The following is a 26,113-nucleotide window of genomic DNA, read 5'->3' on the forward strand; positions in this document are numbered from 1 at the left end:
TGACAACAATACAATTTAACATAAGACAACTAGTAGTGCTGAATGAGTACACTCCACTTGACTGAAAAAAAAAGAAATAAAAAAAAAGTTTCCTACATTGTCAGAAACTGAAAATAGGCAAACACCCTGATTTTCTAGTGCCAGTCACATCACAAACATGAATAAACTCACACAGCATTTTCCAGAACATGACAACTATTAAAGGTGACAGTATAAAATTCTGAGCTTGGATCCAAGTCTTCACTCATGTGTTTTTTCTCACCAGAGGGAGCAGAGTTTCAAACAATCCTTAGTCTTTAGAGTTTACTGTGAAACATTCATCCATGTACAAGGTTTAGGGTTTGATCAATAGAAAAGAGATGGAATGGACATCTTCCTTTTACTATACAGTCCAGGTAATGTGTACACAGCCCTGATATCACGGACTTCACACCCTCACTTCCCTTCCCTCCACATAACACATAAGCCATTATATAAATCTCAATAAATTCTGGCGACAGCTTGCTCCAGCCACTGAGCTGAGCAGCGAGGACAGTATGCACATTAATTGGACAGGAAATTGCCAAAAACAATAGGTTGTTTAGTATGAGATAGTACCACTGTTCAAGAATCAATAACTATTGTTCTTTCATAATACAAATCAAGTGCTGTGAGTACCCTATCATGCTTGTGGGAAAGGTCTAGCTATAACAAAATAGTAATAGTTTGCTATATATATTTATCCTAGAAAAAGGCCAATCACAAACTTTCAATGACTTTATATAATAGCATGACTAAAAAAGCTTCAATAATTCAGTAACTTTAACTTTCTGTTATTTACTTATCAGAATATAATAATAACTGCAAGAACTTACAAAAGTTATCAACTCACCCAATATATATATATTATATATAATCAAACAAAAGTATGAGCACGTAGGAAGCTGGTCGTTAGCATTGCACACTTCTTCTCCCAATAAACATCCCTAATCCCTAAAATAAATATATATAAAAAAAAAATTCACTAGTAACAGCTATCTACCTGCTTCCACTGACCTCAAATTGCAAGTCGTCACCATCTAGCATTAATGAAACACAGGAGAGGAAATTTCACAACTTTCACAGAGCCTTTGAAGAGAAACTTACCAAGAAATAATAATTTGCTATCTTACACAGATCAAATAATAAAGTAAATGGTCTCATCTCACCCTCAATCTCACCTCGCCAATGTACGTCAACAGGGCGGACAGATGGACTCCTGCCCCTCGGTGTTCAGTACAGTCTGGCATGACAAAATAACACCATTTGCACCCAAGTCCTGGTGCCAAATGGTCACCAGGCAACAGTGATCCAGGAAACCAGAACTCAAAGCTGCTGTTGCTGATGTTTGCCGCCTGTGTGGGACTTCCTGAGGGTCACGGTGGAGTCCTGCTGGTGGGGAGGCAGCAACACTGTGCCCTCTGATGGTGTCCTGGTCTCCTGGATCTGCCAAGCTTTGATGTTATCCTGGTGAAACAAGAAAATATACACTTGTTACTGGGGACAGGTTATAATCCTCCACAATCTTAATGTTTATCTGTTTTTCATGGTACTAAGGCCCAGTGAGTGGTCTTGTATGAAAAATGTTATGTCCAATTTAAGATTCTTTTCCTTGAGTGAATAAGATCTGGGACTTTTTTTTCAAGTGCCACTGATTAAAATGAGTAACAAAACAAGGGCTGAAAACAGTGTGGCAACTTTATCTCTTACTGAATTCGCATTAACAATGTCCAGAAGACAAAATAATAACCAAGAAAGCATAATAAAATGAAACATAGCTTCAACTAATAGATGCAAAACAATGCTAATTAAGTATGCTTCAGCCCATCACACATCTACCTAAGGTCAAAGTCAAGTAGTCAAACTGGATTTGAGCAACACATCAATTACCAATGCACTCATCTAGGTGGCATAAGGTACCTTAATTTCTACACAATTACATGTGTAACCAGTAATAGTGGTAGTCACCATGGCAACATAAAGAAAGCTCTAGGTTGTGGAGAAAGCATATCTATCCTGAACCATGCCTCACACCACCACAGGAATCCCATTATCATTCCCTGGATGACAACAGCACAGCAGATGCCTTACAGTAAAGCACAGGGTCTAGGTATGGCTGGGGGAGGGGTACCTGCACCTGGGACTCACCTAAGTTTGTGTTCAGCAGCACCCTCCACCAGGCTGGGTCTCCACTGGGGTGCTTTTATGCACGTTGAGGCTCGGAGAAGTTCCTTGATGTCCTGAGGGAGGTCCCATGCGGTTCTTAATCTCAGCAGCCATTGTCATGAAAGCCTGTTCTACATTGGTGGCATTCTTAGCAGAGGTCTCCAGGAAGGGGATGCCCAAAGAGTCAGCATATTCCTGTGACACAAAGGTGTTTGAGTCAATCACTGTTGTGGGAGTTAATTCTAATACATACATTATGCAGAGAGAGAGAGAGAGAGAGAGAGAGAGAGAGAGAGAGAGAGAGAGAGAGAGAGAGGAGAGAGAGGAGAGAGAGAGAGAGGAGGAGAGAGAGAGAGAGGAGAGAGGAGAGAGAGAGAGAGAGGAGAGAGAGAGAGAGAGAGAGAGAGAGAGAGAGAGAGAGAGAGAGAGAGGAGAGAGAGAGAAAGAGAGAGAGAGAGAGAGAGAGAGAGAGAGAATAAGGGATGCTGCAAGAAACCATCTGGCCTCCATGTGGCAGTGCTTGTATGAAATATACCTACCTATTTCCACCTATCATCCCCTGATTCATCTAATCTTCTTTTAAAGCTCCTTAATAACTAATCTGATTACTAGTCCACTCCATTAATCTACCACTATTTGAGAATCAATTCCTTCCTATCTATTTCTTGAACCTAGATTTTTCAAGCTTGAAACCATTGTTTCCTCCTCTATCCTGATTACTGATCCTGGGAAATTTGCTTACATCACTGCTGCTATAGCCCCTATACCACTAAAAGACTTCTATTAGGTCCCCTCTTAACCTATGCCTCTCTAAGGAATGTAAATTTAAAAGCTTTAGTTTCATTTCATAAGGAATACCCCCCCATCCCCTTTATCCTTTAAGTCATTCTCCTTTGTATTGATTCCAATAGACCTATTATGCCTTCCTGTAATATGGGGACCAGAATTGCACAGCATAATCTGGATGAGCTCTGACCAGTGCCAAATATAACTTTAATATTACTTTTAATACTCCTAAAAAATGAATCCTAATACCTGATTTGCTTTATTTTTGGCCTCTATACATTGTTTTCTTATAGAGATAAAAGCTAACTATAACTTCCTAAATCTTTTTCTTTCTCTGAACTTCCCAGAACTTAATTTTTTATTGCATATCTACTGAGTGGATTTCTTCTATGCAGAATATTTACATTTTTTTAATATTAAACTGCATTTGCCATCTGTCCATTCGTTCATCCTATCTAAGCCTTCCTGCAAGGTGATGGGATCCAAATCTGACCTAATTAACCTGCAAGGCAATGGGATCTAAATCTGACCTATGTGTCATTTACAAATTTACTAACATCACTACTAATCTAGGTCATTAATATATGGTTCTGAAGCTGATCCTTGTGACACCCTCCTAGCTAATTAAATGACCCAACTTGGATTTAGAGCCATTTATTATAACTCTGTCACCTGTCACCTAACCACAACCTTATCCAGCCTAACATCTTTCCATCTATCCCATGCACCCTAACCTTTCCCAAGAGCTTTTGATGAGGTATCTTGTTGAGCACTTTCCTAAAGTCCAGGTATAGGATATCATAACTATCCCCTTTATCTGTCGCCTAGTAAACTTTACTATATAAACTCAACAAGTTCCTAAGGCAAAACTACCTCTTCATATCAAGCTAAGCTTGTCCAGATGCTTCCTAATGTTCCTCGTGATTACCGATTCCATTATTTTACCTGCAACCGAAGTAAAGCTGAGAGAGAGAGAGAGAGAGAGAGAGAGAGAGAGAGAGAGAGAGAGAGGAGAGATGAGAGAGAGGAGTGAGAGAGAGAGAGAGAGAGAGAGAGAGAGAGAGAGAGAGGAGAGAGAGAGAGAGAGAGAGAGAGAGAGTTAAGCCTGCCCTTTTATTTTTAAACATTTATCAAAATATAGTCAAGCTACTTAATTTTCTAACTCTCCCTAGATTAACAGCTGATGTTACACTTTTCATTTTTTTTTTTTTGCTCCTCTCTGTCTCTTTCAGCCTGGCAAGATAAGATAGTGCTACCATCCTTCCCTCTCTTGGTATCACTATGGTGCTATTGTTTGGGGTGTACTCACATCAACAATCTGAGGTCATGATAAAGGCCAGTTCACACTAGTATGTTTTTGTGTATTCTGCACCCAGTCTCCACTTTCTACTATGATGTCACAAGGAGGTGGAGCTTAAGGAGCGGATATGCACCTTTCTGTCATCTGACCTTCATTTGCAAAGGCTCTTGTTGAAGTGGCACACTTCAACAATTATAATTCTAATGACAGAATACCAAAATTTCTCCATTCAAAAGGCTCTAGTTGAAGTGATACACAGGTTTTTAAGGGTGTTTCTATAATTCTATTGACAGATTATCAAGATTTCTACACTCAAAAGCCTCCAGTTGAAGTTAAACAGTCTTTCTAAGTTTTTACAGGTCTACTGATAATCTTTTCTCCAATTCCTTCAACATCTCTTTCCCTTTATTTTGTCTTTCCTTATGCCTTCTTGATTATCATTGTTAGGAATGCATATATGTAGCAGCCCTGTAGGTGAGCACATGAGCATGCTGTGTGTATGGGGGTAGCCTTGAATGAATACACGTAGGTATGAATGAGTACTGTGCGAGAGAGTGAGTCTCTTGGATAATTGGCTGGCTTTGATGCTGGTGGGATTTCTGATGTTTACATTCAGGCAGTGGTGCCGTATTTCCAGTCTTAACTTGGAATACAATTATTACAATTTCTATAATTACAATTAAGTGCTTCACCCAAACTGCTATTGCACTCAAATACTCAAACAAAAAAATTATGGACAACACTGCATCCGCACACACACAGAGCTGACTTGGATTCATCTCTTCTGCACACAACTCATGGTCAGTGTGGGTGGCGGAGCCAGACACCAGCTGAGCCCGGTTCACACTTGAGCAGATGGGAGTGACGTCATAGCTGAAGCGAAGACCGGGTGCAGAATCCGCAAAAACGTCCTAGTGTGAACTAGCCTTAAGTAATAACACCAAACTTTTAAAAGTAATATTTGCTTTAACAACAGAGCCTGTCACCTTATATTTGAAGGTTAAAGTGTATAAAAACTACTATCTATCTACATACTAGGCCGGTAATCCCACATGGAGTGGCCCAGACAAAGCACCACACACTCATACACAAATCATTCACACTCTTGGTCCCACTGGTCCCTGCTGGAAAGGGATAATCTTGTGGACCACAAAGACAAGGCAATAAAAACTATAATATATAATAATGAGTATTTTCTATAAGTCCCCAGCAGTTAGTACAGGTCTTATCACATTAACCTGCCCTAGTGACCTACAATATTAAAGGCTATACTGGACAGCAGACACATCACTATTGTATGTTGAAAGGAAAGGCTAAATTAGCATCCTTAGAGATACGAGTTTTAATGTTGAACTCATTTCCTGTAATATAAATGCAAGAGAGAGAGAGAGAGAGAGAGAGAGAGAGAGAGAGAGAGAGAGAGAGAGAGAGAGAGAGAGAGAGAGAGAGAGAGAGAGAGAGAGAGAGAGAGAGAGAGAGAGAGAGAGAGAGAGAGAGAGAGGAGAGGAGAGAGAGAGAGAGAGAGAGAGAGAGAGAGAGAGAGAGAGAGAGAGAGAGAGAGAGAGAGAGAGAGAGAGAGAGAGAGAACCATGAGTTGTCCCCACCTGTACTACTCACCTTGGCAGTCTGGTAGTCTACAACCTTCTTGTGGGTGAGATCACACTTGTTGCCCACCAGGAGTTTGTTCACATTCTCACAGGCATACCTGTCAATCTCCTGCAGCCACTGCTTCACGTTGTTGAAGGATTCCTGCACACCCAAAGCCCAGCAAAAGTTAGAATGCTTAATAATTACTTTTAGTAGTCTCTATGGATATAAGGTAGACAAGTGGGAAAAAAAAAAAAAAAAAAAAAAAAAAAAAAAAAAAAAAAAAAATATATATATATATATATATATATATATATATATATATATATATATATATATATATATATATATATATATATATATATATATATATATATATATATATATATATATATATATATATATATATATATATACACACACACACACACACACATATATACATATATATATATATATATATATATATATATATATATATATATATATATATATATATATATATATATATATATATATATATATAAGAAGGATGAATTTCTTGGAAGACAGAAATTTACAAGAATCCTGGACCCGTATTCTACATAGAGCTTATGGTCGAACATAGATACCTGTCATAACTAACAGAAGGCCTGTATTCTACATAGTGCTTAAGGTTGAACATAGGTAACTGTCATAACTAACAGAATTTATGACCATCAGTCTTATGGCAGTCAGAAATCATCTGTCATATCTCAGTCACTGTCTGGTTCTAGAATGCATGCTCACAATTTTTCAACTTTAAATTTATGGAATGAAATAGATTCTTGACATTATTTTCTTGGATTTAAACTGTTTTGACTTCATATTATGACTTTTGGGGAAGCTAGATAGTGTATCCAATCAAAAGAAAAACATGATATATAGGAGAAGATTACGGCTGACAGCCCAAAACATGCAGGCTGCGTGAGCAAGATTTAGGAAACCTGATTGTACTGCTCCTGGCAATTATTTATAATAATACTTTACTGCCTCAAAAAAGGACATTATTTACTCACAGATACTAATATTTATTGTTATATCTATGATAAGAAACAGCTGGGGGTTGTGTTATGGTATGTGTGGCCATGTTGTCATGTTATTGACAGACTTCTGATGATCATAAGTGATGGTAAGACAGGGTGGACCCTGTCATAGCATTTTTATGACTGATAACAGGAGTTTATGGATGACAATATTAGTTTATGACAGTTATGTCTGAAATATGCCATTTTGTTTCGCTATGACCAATGGACTTGTCTATGACAGTTTGTAGAATACAGGCCCTGAACACATACATGAGCACATCATAACTTGAGATGCTTAAGAACTGCACATTTTCCTGTATATTCAAGCACATATACTGACACAGGATACTTGGTAATTCCAATGGATGTAAGATACACCAGGGATTATGGTGGTGTGTGGAGAAAGTTATGAGTATGAGAGATAATTTACATCCATAAAGAGCCCTGCACACACACAGGTACATCATAAGTTGATGCCAAAGAATTACATATTTCCTTTTATTTTCCAGAACAATATGGATGCAGGGTATTTAGTAATCAGTATGGATGTAAGGTAGACCTATGGAAGCCTAAAGATGACCTGATGGTGGTGTGCAAAGAAAGATACACGAAGGGAAAACATCAGGGAACTGATAACTTACAACAAAGAGTGTGAGACTTATACATACTATATAACCAAAAAATCAGGATGAGAAACAAAATTGCAATAACAATGATGACAGATGATGCTTTAAAACAACAGAGTGAGAGACTTACATTAGTATTAAAAAAAAGTACATTAAATGGAACCATAATAAAGAAAAAAATACCAAGTAAAATGGAATTACACAATCTTGTATTTTCTTGCACAATTCAGTGCAAGAATACTTTAAAGGCAGGTTCACACTGGATGTCATGCTACACTAGCCATGTGATGCCATGGGCCAGTGTTGACAATGCTTGTAATGTGAGTATTCACACTGTGAGCGATGCTATGCCATCAAGTGGTGCTCGCATCTACTGTCACACCACTCAATAGCTCAGTGCACTGACAGCATCATGGGAGACACTACTCTGTGGTCTCTTGAGGAGGAGGAGGAGGAGGAGGAGGAGGAGGAGGAGGAGGAGGAGGAGGAGGAGGAGGAGGAGGAGGAGGAGGAGGAGGAGGAGAAACTATTGCTGCTGTGACAATGAAGAAGAAGAAGAAGAAGAAGAAGAGAAGAGGAGAGAGAGAGAGAGAGAGAGAGAGAGAGAGAGAGAGAGAGAGAGAGAGAGAGAGAGAGAGAGAGAGAGAGAGAGAGAGAGAGAGAGAGAGAGAGAGAGAGAGAGAAGTTGGGTGCATGAATTAAATCTGGCAAAACCAACATACAAGCATGGGTATTTCCATACTTCATCTATAACATGCTCCACGACAAGCAGTGTGCACCTTTTCTTCCATAGGACCATAGGACAACATGTTGTTGTTCAAAAGATCAAAGAAATCTTAAAAAAAAATAAAAATATTGTTGTTGTTCAAAAGATCGAAGAAAACTTAACACAAAACCAAAATAAACAAATTAAGTCAAAGAAGGAAATTTTATCACACAAAAAAAGATACAACCTTTGCACAGAAACATAATAAAGGATTAAGGAACACTCACACTTTGGTAAAGAAAAATTAAGAAATAGAATGCACTGTATAATGAGGAATGGAAGACAATAAGAAGACAACAAGAGCAGTGACAGATTAGGCAGGATTCAGAAAGGAGAGGAAAATGATGACAAAAAATGTGCAAGATGAATTTGAACATGAGCAGAGTCCAGGAGGAGGAGGCAGTGAATTTAAAAAGGAGAGGGAAACGATGATGAGATAATGTGTAAGATGAATCCAAACACGAGTAAAGTGAATGAGGACAGAGTTCAGAAGGGAGAGGAAAATGAGAGATAATGCATAGGATGAAAGGATGAGTAAAATAAAAGAAGGAGAAGCAGCAAGTTGAAAATGGAGAGGAAGACTATGAAGAGAGATAATGTGCAAGATGAATAAATAAGTGAAGGAGAGTTAGATGGTGATGGCAGATAACAAGCAATATGAAAATGTAAGTGAAGAGTAGGATGGAGTAGGAGTGAGATTAAAAGAAGAGGGAAAACAATGATATAATGTGTAAGATGAAAACATGAGTACATTGAAGTTTGAATGGGGGAGGAAAGTGAAAACAAGAGATAATGCGAAGGAGGGTCAGGTAGTGAGTTAAAAGGGAGAAAAACAACAATAGGAGATAATGTAAGGCAGAGGCAGTAATGAGTTCAAAGCGAGAGGAAAATGAGATAATATGAAGGAGAGGCAGGTAGTGAATTCAGAAGGGGAAAGGAAAACAACAATGGATAAGAGTGAAGCAGGGGCAGTTTAGCAAGTTCAGAGGGAAAAAACAACAATAGAGATAATAAGAAGGATGGGCAAGCAATGAGTTCAAAGGGGAGAGGAAAATGATGAGATAAGAGTGAAGCATATTGGCAAAGAGTATTAGTGACTGTACCTGGTCGGTGGTGTCATAAACTACAATAATGCCATGGGCGCCGCGGTAGTAGGAGGAGGTGATAGTACGGAAGCGTTCCTGCCCAGCCGTGTCCCAGATCTGTAGCTTGATTGTCTTACCATCTAATTCAATTGTACGAATTTTCTGTGGGGAGAAATATGTACTGTTAACACTCTAGGTGATGCCATACACACACACAGAAGAAACAGAGAAAAGATTGACTGTAGAAGAAAAGATTGATTGATTTACAGTATTACAATGAAATCAGAAAAAAAGGCTTAATTATGAAAGAAAGATTCACTGATTTAAGATGCAGTGATAACAAAAAAAGTTACCTGAAGAAGAATTAGAATGACTGACTGATTTAAGGTGCTACAATAAGGGGAAGAAAATAAAATTAGAATATAAATGAAAAATAAAAGGAAAAATAATAAAAGAAAAATAATACAAATAAATAAAGAAAAACATAATAAATAAAAAGACTGACTCATTGACTAATTTAAGGTGCTATGGGGGGGAGAGAGAGAGAGAGAGAGAGAGAGAGAGAGAGAGAGAGAGAGAGAGAGAGAGAGAGAGAGAGAGAGAGAGAGAGAGAGAGAGAGAGAGGGGGGGGGGATAAATTGCAGAAAAAGAAAGTCACTAATCATATAAAGTTGAGACAAAAAAATATAAATAGAACAAAATAAATAAATACATAGCAATAAATATTAATAAATTAATCAATAAATAAATAGAATCTAAATCAAAATCATCTCACCGTCAAACTTTACCCACATAGCAGTAATGATATACTTACAAAATCAACGCCTATGGTACTGATGTACGATTCTGTATACGTGTCATCCTGCAGGGAAAGAAAAAAGAGGTTAGTGTTGCTGTTGAAATGCTACAATACCCTGGTCTATCTGTCTATATACCAGGTTGGTAAGTCCCACACAGGGTAGCTCAGACAAAGCATCACACACTCATACAAACGCCATTCACAGTTTCAGCCCTGTCAGCCCCCGTACTGTGGTAGTAGCATATATTCTTTCCAGTTATTAGACACAAACATCTGTCAAACTTGTGGATATATTGGCAACTCTCTCTCTCTCTCTCTCTCTGACACAGCATATCATCAACACAAATATACAAAATCATTAGAAAGGAAGCCTAAGGGAAGTTGAGAAATCAAGCTTCCTTAACAGAATACCGATCCTTAGAAATGACTTGGATGTACAACTGAAGTGAGCAAGTAACATCCATGATTAAGTTGAATAAAAGCACCAATGGAGATCAAACTATGCAAGGTTGACTAAGGTCTTGTATACAGTAAGTTGGTAAACACAAGAACACGCAGCAATGATACTTACAGCGAATCTTAAGAGCAGACATGATTTCCCAACACCACTGTCTCCAATGAGCAGGAGTTTGAAAAGGTAGTCACTGGAAGGAGAAATAAAACATTAGTAGGTCACCAGCAAATAAAAGTTAATTAAATTAAACCTCTCACTGAACCTCCTGTCCTTTTGTCTTGTCATGAATTTCTACAAAACAAAGAAAATGATGCATTCTAATTTAGTTACCAACACAAAGACAAAGTTACTCATCTTACAATTATGCTAATCCTCACAAGACTATGAAATACAACTCCAAGCAGCATGTTATGAAGTGAAGTTTTGTCCTCGGCCCACACATCCCTGCCTGCTTTGTCTGGTTCTGGTGCAAAATCATCTTCCCAAGTTAACTGGCTACTTTGAACTGTGTAGTGACTTCCTTCTTTGTTTATCTTTCAACGAAGCTCATTAGCTGAGTTATCTCTCATGGTAATTCTGTGATGTAGACAAAATCTCCTCCATTCTAAAGCATTATTTTTAAATGGAACTATTTACCTGCAGTAAATGTTCTTGGGCGGTCCTGAATACATATTGGCGTGACTCACAATCAATGCATGTACTAACCTGTATTTACACCTGTGGTCACCAGATTAAGGATTGCATACTGCCATGGACAACTAAATAATTAGAAGGAAGTTCTAGTTTTTTATCTATCTTTGATATGAACAACCAGCAGTATTTCAAAGTAACGACTCTTCAGATGGCGCTGCAGTTTCCCTGTCAACGTTACTAGTTGCTCTCCATTAGTACACTAACATTCTGCTTTCACTTCATATGCTGGGGTCCTAGGGTTATGCCAGAGTTCCATTCTTAAGCTGTAGTGTAAACAGAATTTTGGTGTAAGTCAAAATCAGCCTAAATGGCATCCAGCCGAGACCGACCAAGGCTGCCTTCCCTGGTCTGTCACCTCATGATGATGCATTCCTTTTCTGCACTCCTTAACTAGTGCTTTGTACTTTTTTTTACTTTTTATCAAAGTATAGTAATACACAACATATTACATTGTTTTTTTTTACTTAATTTGGAAAAAAAGAAGAAGTTTGGTGTAGTGTAATAAGTTATGAGTATATTGGAGAGTATGCTGGTATCCTCAGTGCAAGTATTAAAATAATAATAATAATAATAATAATGATAATGATAAATAAATAAATAAATAAATAAATAAATAAAATGAATAAGTATTGGCATGACTTTCACTATCACTGTATGTACCCATCTGTATTTCTGTTATGACTATGCCTTAAATGTGACCACTGGGTAAAGTATTGGACATTCATGTACCACTAATAAAGGAATGCAAATTCTAATTTTTGGTCTATCTATGATATCAACATGCTGTGAGCAGCATCTCTAAATTGTAATGCTCTTCAGATGGCCCTGCATGGCTTCATTGGTCAACTCCACTGGATGCTTTCCACTAGTGCACTAACATTCTGCTTTCAATACATCTACCTATCTAAATGTGTACTGGGCCAGCAATCCCATACAAGGTGACCCAGACAAAGCACTATACACACACACAAACACACACATACATCATCAATGCCCTTAGCCCTCAAGCACATTTGGCAAAACACTTTCACTTCATACTTTTGATGTGTTCAAGTCATGTTTGTCATTTCTTTCTCTACTTCTTGCCATAACTAATACACTTGTGCATCTGATCTAGTACTATTTTCTGATCACCTGCAGTCCAACATTTCATTATTCTTTGGCTCTTGTGGACATGTTGAGATATCTCTGACTGGTAGGAGCATTTTGGTCTTGTTTGTCATTCCTTTCTCTACTTCTTGCCATGACTGTTACACCTGTACATCTGATCTCTTGCTGCTTCCTGATAACCTGCAGTTTAACATCTTCAAAACAGAAAAAAAAATTGGACCAGTTTTGCTTGTCATTCCTTTCTCTACTTCTTGTCACAACTAATACACCTGTAAGTCTGATCTTGTGCCATTTCTCAATCACCTGCAGTTGATATCTTGGGCAAAAGACAGACAAACCTTCTAAAATTACTTTCATTCTCTGGCCCTTGCATACAAGTTAAGATCACTGTGTCTGGGAGAAATAAAATCACAACCATTAACCTAAGTGTTTCATGTAGATCTGAAGATGAAAGCATACCCAGTATAAACAAGGTGAATATTTTGGGTGTAACTTTCAAAGGTTTTCCATTGTTCATAATGATAACAATACCTTTAAAGTGGTCATTACTGATTCACACTTCTTGCAAGCTTCAGACATGTGGCACTCACATGAAGGCAATAATTTTTTATATACTTATAACTACTAAAGTACCATGTATGCCTGGTATTAATATGGCTTCTATACTTTGTTAGTATTAGTACTTATATTAATTTTAGTATAAATCATTGCACTTTTGATTCATATGTTTATTATCATTATTATTATTATTATTACTATTATTATTATTATTATGCATTGTTTATCATTTTATTGTTTGAAATATAATTTGTATTAACATATTCTCATTTTTTATAGTGTATAATGCCTATGCCTACAGTGCCAGTACAATTATCACCATTTAAAGTCAAAGTTATTAACAACTTGCCTAAACATACTGCAAGACCCCAAAAGTGAGTGGCCAGGGTGACCCATACAAACATACACTCCTAAACTTATATCATAAACAGCAGAATTACCATTGCACTCCAAACCATTATCCTTTATTTATCTAGTAACTTTCTCTTCTCCCTCAACAAACATACTGTATGAAATCCAAAAGTGGCTGGCCAGAATACCATACAAACATACCTCTAAACCTATCATAAAATAACATAATTACATATCTACACCAAATCATAATCATTATTAATTTGTAACATTCAATATTACTGAAATTACATCAGTGTTCTCATTCAAGGGTTTTGTTAAGTTAGGTTTGGATTAATTAATTATTTTAATTTCACAGTTGATCTTTTCACTGAGTAGATCATTATTAAGAAAAAGAGGAAAAAAAAAGACACCATATTTATCCAGAATTAATTAGTTATTGTCTTGAAATAATTCCCATAATAATCTTCCTCTTAAACATACTGCATGATCCCTCCATCCCTCCCCCCCTCCACCCGCTATCCACGAGTGGCTGGGAAGCATCATACCAACATACAACCACACATGTTAGTCTTAAATAGCACTGCGACCTGCACCAGTCCACCTCAGATTAAGAACACTCATGCATGCAACCCACATATGAATACTGCTGACACATTAGTAATCCCTGTTCTTCCATCGAGAGCAGGGATGTTTCAGCACGCTTCCCTGTTTACATAACCTAATTTACCCCTGGAATGAAGCAAACTTGAGACGGAAACACGAAACACGGATGCGTTGCGTTGAAAAATATGGTAATTCTGAAAACACTGCGTAGCTCTCACCAAGAAAAAATAAAAAAAATAATTCAGGCTATTTTGACAACTTATAACAAGAATTCATATGTTTCTAATGACATTCTGGGTCTAAGGCATCACGTGATTAATATATACACGTGTAATTCCCTGGAGAAACGCGAAATTAAGGAAAAAGTGACACCCCCAAAAAATCTCAGCTGACAATGACAGGACTTGATCATTTCCTTATTTCCCGACTTTTCTGTTTACTTGCACTTGAATTATGCATCATAACAACACAGGTGATCCCAAACCACCAGCATGTCCATTAATTACCCAGGAAAGAATAGGGAGGGGACACGATTTTCTTTATTTTTTTGCATTTTTGTTTACTTTGGGGAGAATTAAAGACCCTGTGAACTCAAATAACCTTAACATGCAACCTCCTTAGGCACACAATGACACAAATTGGCAGGGGAGGACAGGAGACGATATATATAAAAATTTTACCCCCACCAGGCAAACGTCAGATCACCTGATTGGAAGAGAATCGACCTTGTAGTGAGTAACCTCCTCCCACACTCACCCCACCTCTCCTAGACACTCTATACTCACTACTCAGGATTCATCGTGGACATCTTCTGTGTGGGGGCGTCCTACGGGGCAATCTAGCACAGTTAAGGGACCTGCAGCGGCTTGGACACTGAGGTAAGACAGAGGCAGACGGACCCTCCCCTCGCGTCACAAGATGGCCGAGCTGTGGCGTTTGCTCGGGCCTGACGTCATGCCACATGGACACACTATGAAAAGCTACGCATATCAAAAGCTATATTAAGGGTTTTTGGTCATGTCTAGGTGTCATTGTTAGGTGTAGGTGTTCTGGTAATTTCTGTGGGTGTGTTTCCGATCGGTGTGGCTAATTAGGGTTAGGTGAAAATAGTTGAATGGTTAAATTCGAGAGTGTATGATAAAGGCTACGTAGATCAAATGCTTTATTTACGGGTTTTCAGGTGTCTTTTTACCTCATGGTTGTGTACAGGTGTATTTTAAATTTCTCTGGCCGCATTGCTGATAGGTGTGGCTAAGTGGGGCTCAGTAGAAATTATTTGGTGGTCAAATTTGAACGTGTATGGTAAAGGCTACGTAGATCAAATGCTTTATTTGCATTTTTTTTTTTTTAATTATTTACAAGCTACGGTTGTGTATAGATTTTTTCCATAAATTGTATTGGTCTATTTCTGAGGGTGTGACTAAGTGGGTTTCAGTAGAAATTGTTAAATGATCAGATCCATGGGTGTATGATGAACGCTACGCAGATCAAATGCTTTATTTACGAGTTTTGGGATACTTTTATATAGTTTGGCTTTATATGAATGCATTATCAAATCTTGCCAGTATATTTGTAATGGTCAGAAATAGTTAGTTAAATAACTATTGTTGAATGGCAAAAGTAAGGCTATGTAATGAAAGCTACATAAATTATACATATGATTTATTAAGGATATTTTGGTGTATTCATTAGTCATATCTATATACAAATGCCTCTGTAAAATATTTTGGTACATTCCTAATGATTGTATGTGATTAGGATTCAATAGAAATGGCTAAATTTTAAAATTGGGAATGTTTAAAAGCTACACGAGCTGATCAAATGGTTTGTAAGGGATGTTTCTAGCTATGTTATGCACTATACTTATTTATAAATGCCCAGCTAATTCTTTGAGTGCATACTTAATAGCTATACGTATCGTTTAAACTTATGAACACACTATGAAAAGCTGCGCAGATCAAACACTTCCCGAAAAATTTCTGGCTGTATTGTGCATCATCAAAAAAAAAAAGGGAAAAATGATATATATATATATATATATATATATATATATATATATATATATATATATATATATATATATATATATATATATATATATATATATATATATATATATATATATATATATATATATATATATATATATATATATATATATGAAATATTGCACAATGTAACTATGAATATGCAGAATTATTATTGGTGTATCTCTGAGAATCACAAATACATATTTATAACGAGAAACGCCTTTTTATTACAAATAATCAAAACATGAATTAAACACATCCCTTGATTTTTTCCCCTTTTCCTGTGTACTCAAATGACACGATACAGTTAATAACAACTACACGAACTATTCACAATATACATTCATGCACAGGATACTCAAACATCACTCCACGTATATCATTAGCGGAAAAAAAAAAAAAATCCTGCATATTTGTTCTTTCTCCTAGTAATTCAAATGACATGATACAGTTAATACCAACCATAATACGAGCTATTTGCAATACATACTCGTACACAGGATACCTAAGTAACATCACGTGATAGGTAATATGAAAGCATATTCCTTGATATATCTTTTTCTTTCCCTGTTTACTCAAAAAGACACGATATAGTTAATGGTAACTTGATATACGCAGGACATCACGCATCACTCCATGTAGGCAGAATCATTCACAGATTTTTTCCTTCTGTTAACTCACATGACACCATATGGTTAAATACAATTAATAGCAATCAAAATACAAGCTATTTACAATACTTATTCATACCTAGGATACCCAAGCAACACTCCACGTAAGCAATAACATTAAAAAAAAACAAAAAAAAACACGTATTTCCTGCAAAAACTGCGACAACAGGAGAGGAGTGCGCGGTTGGATGGCTTCCATGAATCATTGTCTTGTGAATCATTCCGTATTAGCAGCTCCTCCTAGCAAAGACGAAGAAAACGTGCACTACAAAGGCATGACCAAGGAATGACCAAACGCTCTGCTTTCACCATGACTATTATCAAAGGCCACAGAGATCATTAGGCTGGATTTTCTAGTGTTTCTAATGTTAATAATGTAGAAAACTTGCTAGTCTGTCACTAAAACCATAAAAAAAGCACCCTTAAAAACCAATATAATCTAACTATTGAGTCTTTTGAATGTAGCGGAGGTGCAGCGCAGAAGTGTTTTAGAACGATTACGCAACAGTGATGTCAGAGCGGCCAGCCAGTGTGGTGAGGAGGGGAAGAGGGGTGCCTACGTTAGTACGCAACACAGGGGCTGACTTTCGTAAGGGTATTGCCAAGTTACTTTACGTGGGTATGATACGTAGAGTGGGTGGGGTTTTACGTCATGTATGAATATTTAGCTACACTGGACAGATTCACACAAAAATAGTTGATGCATGCATTCATACGTACATACATACTTCACGTGAAAATTGTTATTGTAACTATTACAATTATAGGAAATATACTGAAAAAAAAAAAAACATGCAGTTGCAGAGAGAGAGAGAGAGAGAGAGAGAGAGAGAGAGAGAGAGAGAGAGAGAGAGAGAGAGAGAGCCTGCCTGCCGTAAGAGTGAAAAAAAAAAGTTACCTTGGCCTTGAGAGGCAGGGAGAGTGAGAGAGAGAGAAGAGAGAAGGTAAGGAAACTGTTCAGGACATAACAATGCTGCCTTGTTATTACCATTCATTGCTGCAGTCACCCCGAGGACACGAATGTGGATGACACAGGATGGCTTACTCACGGTCACCGCCACTGCCACCACTTCCACCTCCACTACCAACACCAACAACAAGAACACTAACAACAAAAAAAAAAAAAATCTAGAACAACAGCAACAACAACTTTGGTAACAAGAATGTATGAACGATAACAATAATTACTATAATGATGATACTACTACTACTACTAATGAGAACAACAACAACAATAACAACAACAACAACAACAACAACCATCACCATCGCCACCACCACCACCACCACCACCACCACTACCACTACTACTACTACTACTACTACTACTACTACTACTACTACTACTACAATTTAGAGAAAACTAAACCAATAAGTAAAACCGAACGAGAAAATACAACAGAGAGACAGAGAGAGAGAGAGAGAGAGAGAGAGAGAGAGAGAGAGAGAGAGAGAGAGAGAGAGAGAGAGAGATAAGAAGTATTAGACAGATAGCGATGAAAGTCCGTCGTCTTTGTTGTTTGTTCAAGGTGTGTGTGTGTGTGTGTGTGTGTGTGTGTGTGTGTGTGTGTGTGTGTGTGTGTGTGTGTGTGTGTGTGTGTGTGTGTGTTCTTCTCGCATCTTAACAATGAAATCCGAACTGAGAGATGAAGGAGGTGGGTGGGTATGTAGTCTCTCTCTCTCTCTCTCTCTCTCTCTCTCTCTCTCTCTCTCTCTCCCTCTCTCTCTCTCTCTCTGACACACGATATCAATGATCTATATCCTATCAAGATCAATAACCATACTACTACTACTACTACTACTACTACTACTACTACTACTACTACTACTACTACTACTTCTGCTGCTGGTGCTGCTGCTGTCACTATCATCAATTCAGTAACAAAGATAATCATATATTTATTTGCCTCGAGTGGCTGATTGCGGGATAAAGAAAAGTATAAAGAGAGAAAGAAAGAAGGAAAGAAAAAAGAGGAATAGAGGAAGGGAGAAGGAAAACGCAAGAAAGAAGAAGGAAGGAAGAAAATAAAAAATAAAGGAAGAAAAGAGAGTAATAAATGATGATAAATAAATAAAGATAAAAGGAATGGAGGGAAAGAGAGGAAAAAAAGAAAGAAGAAAAAAAACTACAGATAAATATGAAGGAAGAAATACTGAAAGAAAGAAAAGAATGAGAGAGAGAGAGAGAGAGAGAGAGAGAGAGAGAGAGAGAGAGAGAGAGAGAGAGAGAGAGAGAGAGAGAGAGAGAGAGAAGGAAGCAAGGAAAGAAAACGCAAGAGAAAATAAGTAAAAAAAAAGAAAAAAAAAGACATAAAGCATACATATTCATCACATACACCAGCAAAATTATATCCAGGTTAATCAGTGGGATCGATGGACGCAGCTAAAGCCTATTAATATTGCAAGGGCGGTTCAGACTCGAGTGCGCGGGGCGGGGAATGACCGAATCCTTTATGTACTTAGGCTTATTGTTACTTTTTTCAGCTATAGAGATTTCGCGTAAATAAATAAATGAATAAGTAAAGTGTATTGTGTAGTATTTGTGGTTTTTATTGTTGTTGCTGTTGTTGTTGTCGTTGTTGTTGTTGTAGTTATTGTTGTCGTTGTTGTTGTTTCTCGACATTCCTTCATCTCCTTTTCCTTCTACATATCTCTATTATTCTTACTTCCATCACATCATAGTTACCGTGTCAGCAATTCCAGTCCTATGTTTACTGAACTCAGCTGATTGACACACACACACACACACACACACACACACACACACACACACACATTCAAAAGTCGGCGGCCTTCACATTCGCCTCTCGCTCCCTCAAGGCTACAAGAGGCTGCTGTTCTGTCCTTAATTTCCCATCAATTCTACTACGTCTCATAAACACAGAGATCACCAACACATCTATGCCTCTATGAGATTTATAAAATGTCTTGAGGATGTTGCTTAAAAGGTCACGGGTTGTCTCAGTAATCGTAAATCGGGAGGAAGCTCGTATCTCTCGCTCTTGCTTAGATTAGAAGTTTGTGGTTGCGTAGTAGAATACGTGTGAGTGAGGGAGGGGGAGGGAGGGAGGGGTGAAAGTGCTTGGTAGGATAAGTCACTGTACTAGGCTTTTGTTAATCGTTTTTTTTTAATCGGCTTTATTTGGTATCATTCAGAACAGTATAAAGAATTGTTTGCTTGGACATTGAAAAGAGAGAGAGAGAGAGAGAGAGAGAGAGAGAGAGAGAGAGAGAGAGAGAGAGAGAGAGAGAGAGAGAGAGAGAGAGAGAGAGAGAGAGAGAGAGAAAACGAAAGGATAAGTCTATATTTTTCAAGCTAGAGTTATTCAGCGTACTTTAATACAAATATATGTATCTGAAAAATTGTAGTGGGTTATGGGAAAAAAACTACCAGCAATGTGTGTGTGTGTGTGTGTGTGTGTGTGTGTGTGTGTGTGTGTGTGTGTGTTTCTGTTTCCGTTTGCCTTTGTTTGTTTGTCTGTCTTTTTTTTGTTTGCTTTGCTTTGCTTTGCTTTGCTTTGTGTGTGTGTGTGTGTGTGTATGTGTGTGTGTGTGTGTGTGTGTGTGTGTGTGTGTGTGTGTGTGTGTGTGTGTGTGTGTGTTTTTAGTCTGTGTCTATTTTCCTGTCTGTCTCAATCTATCTTTTTTGTCTTTTTATTAATTAATTAATTTATTTATTTGTTTATCTCTCTCTCTCTCTCTCTCTCTCTCTCTCTCTCTCTCTCTCTCTCTCTTCTCTAACACGTGCACGGCTTGCCCAAAACAAAGACTTGCTCTATCCCTGTTGGTACGATAATCTTCAGGGGACGGGAGCAAAGAAGGCGAGGCAATGATAAAAATAATAATTTCGCCCAGTTCATCTCAAGTATTCATACAACACACGGCGCCATTTAAGTAAGATACAAAGAAAAACAATAAAAAAAGGAAAAAAAAAACAATAATATTAATCAGGACTTAATATACCAAACAAAAGAACGATAAATCTTTGTTTTATGCAAATGAAAGCTTATTTATATACTTGTGGTTTAGATAAGTATATATAATTTTAATGCGTAGAAAGTGTGTGCTTATTACTTAAAAGAAATAAACTGTACAAAGGGATGTGTTAATATGTGTTATACCGAATGATTGAGCCATATTGTTGTATCTTTGATTAATTTGAATGTACGGTGTTGATTAATATGTTAAAAGACAAAAAAAAAAAATACTATTAATAAGACGGATGTATGTATATATATATATATATATATATATATATATATATATATATATATATATATATATATATATATATATATATATATATATATATATATATATATATATATGTATGTGTGTGTGTGTGTGTGTGTGTGTGTGTGTGTGTGTGTGTGTGTGTGTGTGTGTGTGTGTGCAGATGAATCCACAATATCGTAACCCTGATTAAACTTATGGAATTTTAGTGCGTAGAAAAAATATTATTTAACAGTTACTGCATAAAAAAAAACTATAAATACGCATGTTATAAAAAAATAAACCACACTAATGTAATAACTGTTTACCGTATGTCCTGTATTTTGTCAAGTATATGAATTTCAGTGCGTAGAAAGAATACCATTTATAAGCTGCTACATATATATATATATATATATATATATATATATATATATATATATATATATATATATATATATATATATATATATATATATATATATATATATATATATATATATATATATATATATATATATATATATATATATATATATATATATATATATATATATATATATATATATATATATATATATATATATATATATATATATATATAAACTATAGATACACATGTACAAATTGAACCCCACAAGTATAATAACCATTTGCTGTATACCCTCTGTTTTGAGAAGAAACTTTTGTATTACTACACATATTATATACAAATGGAATCACACAAGTATAATATCTATTTAACAACTACGGTTTTGACGGAGCACAAAAAACGATATCCCAGATGAAATAATACACATGTTCTATACAAATTAAACCACTTCAAAATGACAACTATTTAACGCCTACCCCTTATTCTAACAAGTATGGTTCTGACTGCACGCAAAAACGATACAACCTTAAGTACGGTTTGACGGCGCGCAGAAACGATACTAATAATAGATGTCCCTGGCGCAAAATAGCACGTTATGTTGTCAGTCGGTTGCAGTGTGCTTGTTTTTCTGTCTCTGGTGGCTAATGGGTACATGCTATCATAAGTGCTTGGTGGGGCGACCCGGATATATGTGAACTAGGTGAATAAAATGAATAAAGTGGATGAATAACGGAGTAGATAGTGCTTTGGGTGCCAGCAGTGTTCCCAAGGTCTCGCCGTGGCACAGATGTAGGTGTCTTGATAGGGTACAGAGCAGAGGGAGGGAGGGGTGGAGGGATGGGAGGGACGTGTGTTACTCTCTGTTCTTATTCGTGTCTTTGTCTCTATCTATGTGCCTTTCTGTCTGCTTGTTTGTCGTGCTTCTGTCTCCGTTTTTGTGTCTTTTAGTCTATATTTGTTTGTCTGTTTGTTTGTGTGTGTGTTACTCTCCGTTCACGTTTCTGTCTTTGTCTATTCCATCTGTTTGTTTTTCATGTTTCTCTCTGTTGCTCTCAGTCTTTTTACCTTTGTTTTGGTAGGGTACAGAGGAGAGGGGGAGGGATGGGGGGTGTTACTTCCTGTTCTTGTTTCTCTTTGTCTTTGTGTTTTTTTTTTGTTTGTCTATTTAATCTATTTGTCTTATCATATTTCTATCTGTTTGCCTCTATCTGTTTGTTTGTCATGTCTTTCCTTGTTTGTCTGTCTGTCTTTATAAAATGTCTTCTTGTTACCCTCTTCTTTGTTATCCTTTCTTCGCCTTCCTGTCTTTTTCTCTGCAGGAATCTCTCTATTTGTATCCATATATGTTTGTCATGTTTCTGTCTGTTCGTCTCTGAATGGCGTTTTGTCTGTTTGTCTGTGTGTCTGTGTATCATGTCACCTGACGGTGTGTGTTGAAGGGAAAGTGGTCAGGAGTGCATGGTCAGCCTTATACTCGTATGTATGCATTACTGTTTCTTTTCTCATTTTCTATTTTTTTTTCATCAACTCTTCTTCATACTATATTATGTTAATTAGCTCTTCTCTATATTAACTAATTTCATACTAACTACTACCTCTCTCTCTCTCTCTCTCTCTCTCTCTCTCTCTCTCTCTCTCTCTCTCTCTCTCTCTCTCTCTCTCTCTCTCATCAAACAATCCCTCCGCATATTAAATTACGTGCATTACTGCCTCGTTTCTTTCCTTCTGTTCTAACATCAAATGATCTATATCCCTTCCAATACAAAAAAAAAAAAAAAAAAGTAATTCTGCAATGAACTGCAGAATATAAATACCCTTTACCATTTTCACCACACAAGCAAAACAATAACACCCTTCCTCGCGCATGCTCATTCTATGTAAACTGCGCACTGTTGGCCCGAGTCTCCTCCTGCCACCTACAATACCCTGCACAATCTTAATCAGAAACCGAGTAACTTCCGCACGCATTTCCTCTGTGTTTTGTTTACGCTGTGCCATAGTTTTAACCATATATCCTCTACTCTCCTCATAATGTTGCAGAACCTGAGAATTAATTTATCGCACATGACCTTTACTATTATTTCATATAAGAGGGGCACTGAGTTAGAGCGACAGAAAGTTATGAAAAAAGACTCACTGTAGTCCCTATGTGTACAGTAAATAACAGGGTCATCCAGAATAATCCAAAATTTGAGAAGTGTCTTGAAACATCCCTCTATGCTTGTAAACTTGTGAAAACGGTCCTTAACTAAGTCTTAACTGTGTCAAAGTGGATATTATATTGTGTTCCTTGATTGTTGGCATGACTTAAAGCCGCCAATCAGTCCGTCTTGGCTCTATCTGTACCGACCGCGAGGACAACTTAGGGGCATAGCTTAAAACATTTCTGCGCCACACCTTCACTACTTTCAAAAGGCTCCAGTTGGAGTTACATTGGTTTTTAAGAGTGGTTTTGGCTGGTTCTGGTGAGAGATGAATAAAATCTCTGCATTATTAACAGGAGAAAGACTTGAGAACCCCGGTAATCACCTCTCTGGCCTTTGAGAACAATTGTAGTGAGAGCAACGCTTTTCTGAATACGGGACCTACTAGACCAACCAGGGTTTCTCAACCTTTCTTCCATCACTAAGCCCCCTCGGCTTGATGTATTCCTCCATTTGCCTCCTAACTTCCATACAAAAAATTTCCAAACAGGATTGAACTGGAGGGAACAGGGTTGACTGACACACTCCCTCCTCCTCCTCCACATCTCCCTCTCATACACACACACATTCTTAGCATTCTCTCTCTCTCTCTCTCTCTCTCTCTCTCTCTCTCTCTCTCTCTCTCTCTCTCTCTCTCTCTCTCTCTCATTTTACAAAATTAAATTTAATTGAATTATTATTTTTTTTTCAGTTATCAGGCACACCAATTATTTACTCCTTACCATACATTTTTTTTTTCTCTTTTTATCCCCAAAAGATAAATTTATCCCTGGTTGAAAATCTCTGTACTAGATTACGTGATATGCACCGTATCTCATGGACTAGCATTCTCAGATCCTTTGTTCTTTCATTAATTTTCCTATTGACGATGCAGAATAATTGTTAAAATTATCACTGGAATCATAAAAACCCGTGAAATCACAAATAACTTCCATTACAACCTGTTAAGTGCAAGAGGCAAGACGAGAAAATGGATAGGAAATACGGTCTGATCAGTCGCATCATGAGAACACTCTTGAAAACATAAACAACTTCCACTTCAACCTGCTAAAAGTAAGAGACAAGAAAATGGTTAGGAATACGGTCCCATGAACACAAGTCCTGCAGTGACTCACTCGCCGCGCCTTCTCACCACCAATCTTACCAACCGCGCCGCCGCCTCCGTTACCGCACCTAAGAGAGAGAGAGAGAGAGAGAGAGAGAGAGAGAGCTTCCATCTGTTGCACTAAAAACTCAAGGGACGGTATCTACTGTACGGGATTTTGTCTTTTTCAAGTGGAGGTTTTAAGGGAAGTTTTCATTTTCTTCTAGGATCTACGTACGGAATTTATGTATCTGTTTCAGGTGGAAGTTTTAAGGAAGTTTTCATTTTCTTCTAGGATCTACGTATGGTATTCGATCTGTTTCAAGTGGAAGATTTGTGGCGTTATCATTTTTCTCTTGTTATCGTCATGGAGATGAATTCTTAAAGGCTTCAGTACATCATAACCTCTACCACTTCAACAGGCTCTATAGGAAACTGTAAGCGTTTTCAAGGGTGCTTTCATGATTCCAGGGATAGATTAGCAAGTCATCAATATTATCAATGGAAAAAAAAAAAATCCATGAAAATCCGACTTATCATCTCTTTTGCTTCTGAAAATTGTCGTGTCGAGAGAACAAAGCCTTTAAGAATGAGCCTCGCTAACTTCGTGAATCGAGTAATAGAGAGAATAATCTGTTACAAAGTCCATATTACGCCTGTCTGTCTCAATCTATCTGCCTCACGGATACACTAATAAGGTTGAATTTGGGATGAAAATAGGGCTAGTCAACTCTAAATGGTCAGTAACTATCGCTGACAACCCTGAATGGAAGAATGGATAGATATACTCCTCTCACACTCACAAACAGACACGTCACTATTACTACACTGGGTCCATTTCTCACTCCATTCACACTCCTGGATAAAACTAAGGCAGCTCAACTCGAAATGGTCAATAACCCACATTGCCAACCTAGAATGGAAGAAGGGATTTATTTACTCCTTTCCTAACATATACAAAGGCACGTTACTACTACTACTACTACTACTACTACTACTACTACTACTCTACTACTACTACTACTACTTCCAAGGGTGCACTCCTCAATCAATACAACTAACTCGAATTTGTCACTAAAGCCACACTGACAACCTTGAATGGAAGAATGGGATAGGCTTACTCCTCACACACAAACAAAGCCACGTTACTACCACTACATCGGGTGCTCGCCTCCTTCCTTTCACACTCCTCAATCCGCCCTGAGTGAGTGAGGTTGCTGTTTTGAACTTCTCTCCCTTTGGACCATATTCTGAAACACCTCTGCGCCACACCATTCAAAAGCCTTTAGTTGAAGTTACACGGGTTTTTAAGGGTTATTTTATGGTTTTAGTGACAGATTAACAAGATTCTTGGTTTTATTAACTGGAAAACACTCTTGAGAACTCGCCTACTAATCTGTGGCACTTAAAAATAATTGTGGTGTCATGGTGGAAGAGCAAAGCGTTTTTCTGAACACGGGCATTTCCTGAGTCTTCTAATGCAGTGGTATGATTCAGCCTCTCAGTGTCTGTTATAAATAAGAGTAAATTCTTCTTTTCTTCGTGTATAAATGACGGACGTAGGTCTTACTCTCTCTCTCTCTCTCTC

At 37.4% G+C, this 26,113-nt stretch overlaps 1 protein-coding gene across 1 annotated transcript; it reads right to left on the reverse strand.

The window, feature by feature from the left end:
* Window positions 1-289: 289 nt before the first annotated feature.
* LOC135111764 (ras-related protein Rab-1A) lies at window positions 290-14,910 on the reverse strand. Its single transcript, XM_064025471.1, has 7 exons — window positions 14,737-14,910; window positions 10,751-10,823; window positions 10,195-10,242; window positions 9,399-9,542; window positions 5,888-6,019; window positions 2,167-2,379; window positions 290-1,485 (listed from the first exon to the last, which is right to left on the reverse strand). Exons 1-6 carry the CDS (start codon window positions 14,757-14,759, stop codon window positions 2,179-2,181), a joined length of 621 nt encoding a protein of 206 aa, XP_063881541.1. The 5' UTR covers window positions 14,760-14,910; the 3' UTR covers window positions 290-1,485; window positions 2,167-2,178.
* Window positions 14,911-26,113: the final 11,203 nt, after the last annotated feature.

The sequence above is a fragment of the Scylla paramamosain genome, chromosome 22 (assembly GCF_035594125.1).
Source record: "Scylla paramamosain isolate STU-SP2022 chromosome 22, ASM3559412v1, whole genome shotgun sequence".
NCBI classification, from domain to species: domain Eukaryota; kingdom Metazoa; phylum Arthropoda; class Malacostraca; order Decapoda; family Portunidae; genus Scylla; species Scylla paramamosain.

What these genes read in the sequence shown, in the direction of transcription:
- LOC135111764 (XM_064025471.1), bottom strand. Translation starts at nt 14,759, where the DNA reads ATGTCCACGATGAATCCTGAGTA. An exon ending in TTTATGACACCACCGACCAG is followed by an intron (nt 6,020 to 9,398) that starts GTACAGTCACTA and finishes TTGGGTGTGCAG; the next exon opens with GAATCCTTCAACAACGTGAA. An exon ending in TAGACTACCAGACTGCCAAG is followed by an intron (nt 2,380 to 5,887) that starts GTGAGTAGTACA and finishes TTTGTGTCACAG; the next exon opens with GAATATGCTGACTCTTTGGG.